The sequence below is a fragment of the Aphis gossypii genome, chromosome 2 (assembly GCF_020184175.1).
Source record: "Aphis gossypii isolate Hap1 chromosome 2, ASM2018417v2, whole genome shotgun sequence".
NCBI classification, from domain to species: domain Eukaryota; kingdom Metazoa; phylum Arthropoda; class Insecta; order Hemiptera; family Aphididae; genus Aphis; species Aphis gossypii.
In genome coordinates this window covers 49966739-49978663 of record NC_065531.1, presented here as the reverse complement: position 1 = coordinate 49978663, position 11925 = coordinate 49966739, and the positions used below count along the sequence as shown (strand labels likewise).

At 26.2% G+C, this 11925-nt stretch overlaps 1 protein-coding gene across 1 annotated transcript; it reads right to left on the bottom strand.

Annotated features, from left to right (window-relative positions):
* Positions 1-235: 235 nt before the first annotated feature.
* On the bottom strand, positions 236-11506 carry LOC114125168 (activated CDC42 kinase 1). The gene is made up of 11 exons (XM_027988695.2): positions 11084-11506; positions 6765-6886; positions 6431-6693; positions 6166-6357; positions 4841-5063; positions 4446-4748; positions 4142-4380; positions 3527-4056; positions 2746-3446; positions 2200-2336; positions 236-2105 (listed from the first exon to the last, which is right to left on the bottom strand). The coding sequence occupies exons 2-11, from the start codon at positions 6864-6866 to the stop codon at positions 2009-2011; spliced, it is 2787 nt and encodes a 928-aa protein (XP_027844496.1). The 5' UTR covers positions 6867-6886; positions 11084-11506; the 3' UTR covers positions 236-2008.
* Positions 11507-11925: the final 419 nt, after the last annotated feature.

The following is an 11925-nucleotide window of genomic DNA, read 5'->3' as shown; positions in this document are numbered from 1 at the left end:
TTTAAAATATAACATAGGTAACTATCACATATAAAGTGTTTGGTTTAAAATAATATAACTAAAAATTAAGGTATGAGATAAGGTTGAGTATCTAGACTAAAATAATATAGTGTTGTTAAAAAAACATTTATAAAAATAGTGATATACTAGTAATTCAGTATAATACTATAATACTAACTTCTACATTACCATAGATAAACAAATATATTAAATTAGAATAGGCTTTAAGTTTTTTCAAAACCAAATAATATTTTCATGATTCCTACATGACTACAACAGTTAGGTAGGTACTGTTGTCATCTATAAATAAATATTTAAGTTAAAATATATAACCATAATAAAAAGTTACCTATAAAGTAATATATTATGCTCCATTAATATTTTTGAAAAGGAAGTAAAATACATTTATTGTGTCATTATATTAATACACTAACTCTCTCCATGAGTGACTCCTTGAATTTTAGTCAAGTCGAAACCACTAGTTATTTAAATCGTATTATAATAATTTATACCTAATAATGAATTACTAAAAAAAAAAAAATAATACATTTTTAAACAATAATATTGTCATTATTTTCATATAGGAAAAGATATATATTTTTAATAATATTCATTTAACATACATTTTAAATATATACTACAAATGTATATGAGGTTATAATATTATAATTGATATTCTTATTTTAATTTTTTATTTTCAAACAATATTAGTAATAAGTAATAACTAATTAATATAATAATATATGGCGTGAATTTTGTCTGACAAATTGCAAACAATATAAATGGTAGTTAATAACAATTTTGTTTTGTAATTTTAATAAATATATTTCATTAATTTAACGTCATTTATAATGCTACTACATTAATAGGTGAATTCGGGTAAATAATACTGCGTGTTGAAACTTAAGAGACAGTTAAATTACAAACACTAACATTGTTGTCAATATTAATATCAATACAAAATAATAAATAGTAAATACTTTGATCATTAAAATATGTATAATAAAATAATAATACCACTGTATAAGCCTATAAACTTTATCATACACACAAAATTTAATTTGAGTAGATTTTTTTCTATTAGGAGTAAATAATAAATTAAATTTAAAAATTATAAGGTAAAAATAAAATGTTTCTATTAAACGGATAAAATAAAAAAAGAACACCCTGGTAGTCTGAACAAAAATAACGTACAAATAATATAAATACTTATTCTATGTAACTTTGGAGAATACATAAATTTAACTGCTGACTGCACTAGATATAACATAACATTTTCAAGTAAGTTTAATAAATTTGGATTTTTAATAATTAATATAAATATGTAATACATTTATTATATTATAAGTGATTTGTTCGAAAATAGTTAAACACACAAAAAAAAATATTGTTCTCTTAAATAAGTTGTAATATTTATATTATTTTAAACAGATCAATAATGTAGATACAACTATGAAATAAAATACTGAATTGAGGAACAAATTTTGAACTCAAATAAACAGAACATTTTGATCGATACTGATTTTAATAAGGTCTATTAAATAGTTGTTTGTGATGTGATTAATAATTATATAGTTCATATTTGTCCGATTCAAATAATTCGTTCATTGTGCACAGATTTAAAATAAGATAATTGAGCATGCTAATAAGTTTATAGAATGAATGTTTTTGAAAAATATGTAAACAAAATAAATATTATTTAAAAAAAAAAATAAAAAAAAAAAAAAAATAGAAAAATTAAAAAAAAGTTAAATGTAAATTTTGTGATGATTTTGATTTTTATACATTTATCTAAAACGATAATACTAATATAGTTATTTATAATTATATTTTTTGATAGCTAACTATTTAATATGGAAATAACTTTTATCACAGGTATACTTAATTTTAAAATATATAGACTATAGTACACAAATTGAATAATTCAATAGTAAACATTTCCCTTAGGGAAAAATAAAAGTGATTCTGATATTGGTGAAGAACCCTTTAGTTTCTTTAAGCGACGAGTTCAGACAGCATCACATAGAGTAGATGCAGCTTCTTCCACATTCCAGTTACAGTTGTTCAGAGCCGTAATACAGGCTTCTCTGGATGCCATTCCTAATCTGAAAATACCAGTTATAATATAATTCAATATCATTTATTCATTAAACAGTTTTCTTAAATGTGTGTCACCATTATTATAATTGATTTACTTACCTTAAAAGATTGTTAATTTTTAGATATTTTACACTCTCCTGGAAATTCCAACATGTAGCTTCTAAAGCATCTAAACATTCTTCTTCGGTCACTGTGTTATTAAAATAACTACAAAGCTGAGATACGGAGGAATCGGACTGAAATAAATATAGATATTAATAACAGCAGAATAAACATTTTATTTTTTCATGCGATGCCCGCATGTGATATTCTTGTCTTGCAAAATATATAAAATTTAGCAAACTTACATTTGTTAGAATCTATTTTGTGTTGTTGGTATTAATATTGTAACAAATTAACCTATACTAAAAGTTTAAAACTAAGAATATTATCTGTGTTTTTTGTCTCTTTAAAATAAAATAGTATCACACAAGAGATTACAGATATTTTTACAGATAAATTAGATAATAACTTTATTAATAAGTCAATTTATTGAAACATTAATACTAAAATATAATACATTTTATTGAATAAAAAATAATTTTGGTTTAAGTTTGTAAGTTGGAAACAATACGGGCATCACATTATCATTATATTATTATTTACCGTATTTTGCTCTGGAACAATTTGATACATGTTGGGTGTTTGGCTATAGTACCTTGATAGGTCTACTGGTGGACTATAATATGGTGAACTATAATTTGAAGCAACAGTTAAATTATCAGTCTTGACATTCGAATATACATCATTTCTATAATAATCTGAAGCTGTATTGTTGATATTTTTATGCGCTGTTATATCACTTATACACAATTCTTTGACTTTATTTTCTGCCGAATTCAAGTTGGCCGCATATATTGGATCTGAATCATACTTAGAAACGAATAATGACATATCAAGTTCTGCCGTCGTCGAATAATAACTAGATGTGTTTGAACCATTAGTGAGATTATTTATGGAACTTGAAGGTCGAGGAATAGCTGAATTTGAAACTTCCGTATTTAATTTTTTTGGAACCACATTAGGAGGTGCCAATACAATTTGATTAGTGTTTGCTTGTGCTTCTTTTTTACCTAAACTTTTTTCAAGTTCAGCAATGAAGTTCATATCAAGTTTGGGCGTATTAGTCAGAACAGGCTCATTGGATTGTAAAGTGTGTATATCTGAATAAGAAGGAAATTTTTGAACAGTATCAGTGGTAGTTTCGAAGATAGAAGTATCAAATGGATCAGTAGGTTGTTCAGAAGAAAATAATCCACTGACATTTGAGTATGTATGACTATAATTAAATGGTTCAGAATTGTCAGCTGAAAAACAAAACATTCAGATAATAAGACAACAGATTTAATTTTACTTAGATGATTCATATCTGATAAGAAATACTAACTTTCTGCAACATCAATTGGTTGATCAAGAATAGATAAATTTGAGTTGATGGATGAAGAATTACTGGTATTATGGTTTATTGGTGGTGGTGCACATCCTTCTATATCAACCAAAACTGGTTCACCATTAGGAAGTCGAGGGAATGGACCAGGAGGTCTACCAGGAGCCGGCCGTAAACTTCTTTTACGACCATCTGTAAGCTTGGAATAGTTGAATTGTTTGTTTGATGGAAGTATCGATGTAAGCACAGTGTTTTTGGATTTTTCTGCTTTAGATCGTACATTTTTTTCAACTAAATCTGAATTTTTTCGACTTGGTAGTATAGGAGGACCAGTTTCTACAATTTTTGGACGACCTCCTAATAAATCTGGTGGCTCCATAGGATTGTTTAAATAGACTTGATCAATTTTATCATGAAAGCCCCAATTTTTTCCACTAGCATCACCATGATGGCCAGTATGAATGAAAGAATTTCGAAGGGGTTTGCTGATATCATCTGATGCTTTTCGTCTCATTGGATCAACTGATCGTCTACATAAATGTATCAATTTAATTTGAATAATGATCACTTGTTACTATATATATATATTAAATAATTATATAAATAATATTTTACCGAGCAAAGTTTCCAATTTGAAAAGTTCTTAAATTTTGTCCTTTCCACCAGTAATGATCTGGTTGACCATCAATTACAATAATTCTATCACCTACTTCTACTTCTAATTTACTAGAATCATCACCAAATTCAGGAGATACCGAAGCTGATGTAGCTTTAACAATGTTTGGCGAGTTACTTTTTAAATAATTTCTAATACTTTTAAAACTCGGGCGTTCACCTGGATCCAGAATCCAACACTACAGGTAAAATATAAAAATGTTATATAAAAATTTAAAAAAAGAATTTAATATTGTTAACTCACCTGTTGCATTAATCTATATAAATTTATTGGACATGCTTCTGGTTGCTCTAAACGCTGGCGTTCTCTAACAAGTTTAGATAGCACTTGAGAAGCATCAAGACCTGCCCAAGGTTCTTCACCACCAGTAAACATTTCCCAAAGCACAACACCATACATCCATGTATCAGAAGCATGTGAAAATTGTCTAGTACGTAAACTTTCTGGTGCACACCAAGGGAATGGTACTCTGCGTCGTTCAGTCATAACATAACAGTCTTCTTCCATGGGTAATAATCGCATAAGTCCAAAATCACCAATTTTCACCTAAGTTATACAAAAATAGTAATCATAAATAGGATAATAATGTTTAAGATATAAACTAATAACTATAGAAATAATAAATAAAAAAAAAATACCTGGTGAGGTGTAGTAAGCAATATATTTCGACATGCTAAGTCTCTATGTATACACCTTTTTTTCTCAAGATACTCCATACCAGTAGCAACTTGTAGAGCATAATCCCATAGATCAGTAATCATAATATGGCCACATTGTTTTCTTAAATAGTCTCTAAGACTACCGAGAGCAGCTAGTTCAGTTACCATCATCATTGGTTGAGTCAAAACAATTCCATATAACCTAAACAAACAGAATTAAATTTAATACTTCATAATGCAATCATACATAGAAAAATGTACAATAAAATTACTTAAATATATATTAGTATAAAATATCAACTATAACCCATTAAATATTGTTTAGATCAATAAAAGATATAATAAAAATATATTAATAACAAAGTTTCATTGTTGATTGAAGTCAAAACAAATTATCAATATTAGATGTAAAAAGTTCATTGAAAAAAATTTAGACATCAAATATTATAATCAAAGAATAATAACTGTCTATGTTTACAATAAAACTCGAATTTATTTATTGGTAATTCTTAAGTTTTAAAATAGTTAATCAAACTTCACTCATCATTAAAAATCAATAATTTATTATTGTGTTTATTATTATTATAGTACTATCTTAATATGAATGAACTATCGTTATGCAAGATGTGTATCCGAGTTGTGGTCGTAATAATATTGAAGGATAAATTACCGTCTTAACTGTGGTTCGCATTTGATTAATGATTATCCAATAAATACTAATCCAAATAGTAGTCAATCAGTGTTATATCTTTTAGTTTATAGAAAGATGTTGTTGTATTTACTTTTATTTTAAAAATAAAACAGGAAATGTTTTGCTTTTATTAAATTATTTTAAACTTATACAAATTATTGTCTAAAAACGGAAAAAAAATATTGTTGTTTGGAGAAAGAAAAATGGAAGTAAAGTTTTCAGTTTTTAATTCAAAACTGAAAACCAATTGCCATTTTACATTATTGAAATTTTTAAGTGTTTAAAATATTCAGAAAAAAAGACAAGCAAACAATATTAACATGTTCAAAAATCAATTCATTAGATTTGGAAATTATTAAAAATATTGAAAGAATTAGTAAAAAATATATTAAAAACAAAATCAAATAATATTTGAAAAAAGACATTGATTAGCTGACATATTTGTTAAGTGTGTGACTATCAGTATTTAGGACATAATTTTATTGACAGACTACAACTCAGTATCAACCTCAAAATATGATTTCGATATTTAACCATAATATTTTCTATCTAAATATTATTAAATACTAATTTTCCCTAAATACAAATTTATTAATAAATTTTAATAAAGTACTTTATAAGATGCACATGATCCAATGTGTGCATAGCCTGAACTTCCTTGACAAAATCTTCAAACATTTGTGGCAATGATGGTACATCTTGTTTTAACATCTTAACAGCAACTTGTACAACACGACCAGTTGAAGTGGTCCATTCTCCACGACTCACTATTCCAAATGAACCATCACCAATTTTTTCAGATAACCTAAACACAGCCATTACAATTAATATGTAATAATTCATAGTTAAATAATAAGATACAGTAAATATTTATTTACTTTATATCCTTTTCTAGAATTAAACAAGTAAGGGATAGAGCTGATGGTTGAGAAGATTCAGTTGTAGATGTATTTTTTTTTAGTGTTCCTGTAGAATGTTTGTTGGCTTGTGTCCCACCCAAAATTGACAAAATTTTATGTCTTCGTTCAGCACCTTTACGTTTTTTTACAGCCTCCAATAACCTTCGAGCTGCAGGTTTACTAATACCAATATTTTCCAAATCTTCTGGCTTAACATACTCAAAGTGAGCTAATCTGGTTATCTAAACAGATATTAAAAATACAATAAATACCAAAATTATTTATAAAAAATTATTAATATTTTGAAATTTACTTGAAGTTCTTCAATGATTCGATTGAGGAAATGTTCAAGTTGAACATCTGACAAAAGGCTTTGAAGCCATTCTTTATCATCTCCATCATCAGTTAGCGCCATTTTAATGTACAGTGAACATCCTATAAATAAGAGAAAAAAAGTTAACTATGTAGTAAATTTGTATTACAAGTCATAAACTATCAATAATCTTAAGAGGAAGTCGCATACGCAAGTGTTGTCTTCATCTTACACATGTACAACATGGACAAAACATGTTTACGCAGTCTGAGTTGAACTTGCTAAATTTTGGTTATAGGGTAAATATACTTATTATAAAATTGAATTGTGACAATATTTCTGAAAGCAAATCGGTGCATTTTTTCTATTATCCCCAGAATGACGTTCATTATATCATTAAGAAATAGTGAAAATGTCAACATTTTTAAATGACCTTTAAGTCTTCAAAATTTAAATTTATTTTAAAAAACTCAACGTTTTACCTTCCAAAATATTATCACAATTGAATTTTATAATAGGTATATTTACTCTAGAACTAAAACTCAGCGAGTTCTACTCAGACTACGTAAACGTATTTTGTCTATGTTGTACATGTGTAAGACAGAGGTAACACATACGGTGCGACGTCCTCTAATAGCATGGCCTGTTTGAGGATAACACAATCTACAAAGAATATGATTGCCATAATACGTATGGTTTTTCTGGGATTGTAAGTGTTTTAAATATAATATCACATTGTCTTGTGACAGATAATTGTTCAAATTGAATCAAATTTCAATCATTTATGTTAACATTTCTAGTTAAAAAGCATTATTGTTTTGATAAATTAAAAAAATTAAGTTAATTATTTGTTTGAATGACAAATTCTATTTAAAATTTATTTTCTAGCTTGATAACAACAATTATTGACAAATACATTCATTATTTTCACTTTTATTATCACTTATCGCTAATTGATTATTGTATTGGTTACTCATTCCAATTAGTAACATTGAATAAGCCTACATAAACATATGTTATAGAATGCTGGCCATAGTGTGGGGTATTCCAGTAATAAAATAAGAAGATATTAAAACTGGTGGTTAACCCTGGAGGAGTGGTAAAATTCTTTCCATGAAAACTAAACAAAAATGTTCGTCCCGGTTAAAGTAAAATAAAATATGGCAATACTGACAAGGAGAAAACAATACAAAAAGTATTACTCTGTTAGCAACCTGTCATGCCACTATTATAGCAACTGGACCATATCTAGCACTTTCCTGTATCTTAATGCTAACTACTAAGCTGTTATATATAACATTAACTAGAAAGCAATTACAAATGTTGTTCATTAATAAAACATAAATTTCTGAAGTCATAGAACAAAATTAATTAAAAATGAACCCATAAGTAGTACTTAATAGTAAAAAATATAAATATTTAAACGCCTAAAAATTTTTTTATTAAAAAAAATAGTAAATATATGACATAACAATCTTTTAAATATAATAATGTTCAAAATTTAATAACTTCTCTGCAACACTGAAAAAAAAACTATGTGAAATGGTAAGAAAATAATTACTAAATTAAGTTACCGCTTAAAAAAATAAAATTATTTATAAACATTAAACATTGAATATGCTTATGTAAACAAAAAAATTATAAAATAAGATCCATAATTTGTTTAATAATGTAACAGCGAATTAAAGTGCACACTTCAATGTGAAAGGTTCCAAACATTATTGAGAATTAAATACTTAATAAAACATTTAAATTGAACACTAATAAAACTCAACTGCTCTGATATATAAAAACATAATTGTTAATACTAGAACTACATAATCAATAATTACCTATGTATTGTTAGAACAATATAGTCGAGAATATAATAATTTAATAAAATATATCTAACTTCGTACCTAGGTAGTTAGCACAATATTAAAATAAATTTAATAAGATTATGTTTATATAGTAACACTTTCATTGAAATTTAATAGGTATAAGTAATTTATTTGTTTTTAAAAGAGGATTTTTGGACAAACTAACATATGGTCAGCTCCAAAACATTTTTAGATACCCACCTGTTGTAATATCAAATAACAGTATTAAATAAAAATATTAATATATTATTGTAGGGTATAAACATAATAGTCTAAAATGATAATAATTAATTGAAATATAACTCTATGAAACTGATAATAATTAAAATAAATAGCTCAACTACCTACCTATAAGCTTCTAATTAATACAATTTAAACATTTAGAGTTTAATACTATCTAGTTAAATGGTAAAAACATGTAAAAATATAAATAACAAAATGCAGAAGTATCTAGATCTTATATTTGTATGCTACACCTAAAGCTTAATATAAATTTTAACAATTTCAAACAAAAAATGTGATTAAAAGGAAAACTGCCTTAATTGTTTTGTATACTACTATAGCAAATATTTGACCTTGATATTAAATAACTGATTCATAATTAGTTATTGTTGTGTAAATAAGTAATATGATCGTATTATAAAAAAAAATTGTTAATTTTAGATGACATAGCAATTAATAGGAATTCTATAAGAACAAGTATATACGGCTACCAACATATTATATCTTTTTGCCATCTTATTAAGAATCTAACTATGTAAAATAAAAAGTAATATTATCAAGGTAATAAGTCTGGGTATAATACAAAGAAATTTTTAATAAATAAGTAAGATGCCAATATAAAAATTAAAATAAGAGTTCTTACATATACTTCATTAAAATAAATTTAATATAAGTACGATACAAAATAGGTACACACTATATAAGATAACAGGAATATTTAGATATTTTAAAATACAACAGTTTTAGTAATTTATTTAGATGAATTTTGTATAATATTCAGTGTATACTTAAAAAAAATACTAGTAAGCAATTAAATTAGAAAAAAATATTAAAATTTAATATTACACGATAAATCTAGGCCAACGATACTTTACACAAACTTATTTTACAAAATATATCTATATGATTAATTTGATGAATCAAATTATCCAAGATCAATGCAATAATTTTAAGTATTAAATTTTGTATAATTTTATGATAAATAATTAGGTAATATAAATAAAACAAATAAAGTTCTACCTTTAATAATTAATAACCTTTTTGAAGTGTATAATATTTAAAGATTTTCATGATAAACATACTCTTAAATTGTTATACTTTATTAGCAAGCTATATGCAAGTTCATATTAATATAGTGCTTTTAATGTAACATAATACATAACATAAGACAACCCCATTCTAAGTATGATATATATATGTGTGTATTTTTTATATAATCTGTTGTTAAATAATAGATTTAAACTGTCTATACAAAATTAGTTTTAATATTATAGATTGCCACAAATAAATAATACACCTAAATCTTAAAATTAATAAAATTAATTCCTGAAATAAAATTTTTTATACTTACCATAAATGTTTAAAAATCATTTGAAGTATTCACCCTCAAATATATTAATGTTAGTAAACAACATAATCAATAACACAAATCTATTCCACAATTAATTTTATAATTTGCATTACAAGTATAATGTGCCGTAAGTTATTTTTATTATAATTTAATGTAAATTATATAAAATTAAATTTTTTTTAACTATCTTAAAACGCTGGATGTTTTATAAATATAGATAATAATATAATATCAAAAAGCTATTTCCGTGTATATATTTTCTTTTTTTTTACTATTGTGTAGTCATGACATTAATTGATGTAGGTATTCTATTTAACCACAACTTACTTATAACTAATTGTAATATACTAGTAGATTGTAAATTGGTTTTGTAATAAAGATTATTTTTATTATTATTAATTGATATGATCCATTTAATTCATGTACTCGTCTATCTATTTTTTTTTACTCTTTCAAGTGTCCAAAAAGTGTCTTATCTAGTAGTTGAATTATTGAATGATTTTGTATTTATTATAATTTTAACTAAATATGCACATGGAGTTACTAAGATACCTAATATAAAATTAATTAATATCCAATTATCTACATGTCTACCTATCTGTATAGGGTTTTCTTAATTTTCTAGGTAAGTTATATTGTGTAATAGGTATATGTAACTTATATGCAATGATTATGTAATAGGTACCTATAATACTTATAGGCAACCTATGCAGACCGTGCCCCTTACGAAGGTACAAATTTTTTGTTTAACAAAGTACCTAATAACCTGTCTAAAGACAAATTAAGAATGATCACAAGCATACACCAATATTGTAAAGTATTGTCAAAATACCAAGTAGCACGAATCATTATATTTAAATATATCAATGAGTAAAGTCAATACGTACCAGTTTTAGACGATTATTTTTACAGCTATCAAATCATCGTAACAACTTGAGTCTGATGAGTCTAACATCCTCAACGATATTTGCAAAATAGAGTCATCACGGGACTATTATTCATACAATTAACGACAACAATCGGTGGTATTATTACGAAACGATCTCGGACGACGAACACATTATTATTGTTGTTGTGATCGAGGTATAGTGGACTCCGTCACGGACAACGGGCAACTCGATTAAAATTAAAATATTATTGCCGATACAGTTACACGGCGCACTTTATAGTATCGGTTACTGGAGTCCGCGATAGGTACAATAATATTAATGTTATTGGTTTACAATAGGACTTGGACACCGGGAGCAGCAGTAGCAGCAGCTGTAAAATCGAGAGCCTGTTGCGAGTGGCGACGGGTAAAGGAGTTGATAGTTGCAGCCTTGCAGGCGACTGCTGTTCGACCGATGTCTACCAACAATCGAGCGATTTCGATTTTAACTATCGATAGACGACTGATTACAATTGTATTGGATTGGAATCACGATTTTGAAAGCCCATGCGGGTGGACGTGCTCGCCACTCATGCTCGGTAGGTAATTGGGGATACCTGGCACTAACCCAAATAATTTATCGTATATCTTGTATAATAATATACGAATATCATACGATTATACACGAGTATCCGAACTTCCGGAGTAATATATATATATATATATATATATATTATGCGTTATACGTCATACTTGTGTTTCGTTCAATACGGATTGCGGATGTACGATGTTGACAAACAGGAAATCGATCATGTAAAGGACGAATTGTACCGTTTGGTATACGCGTACAAACTATGATAC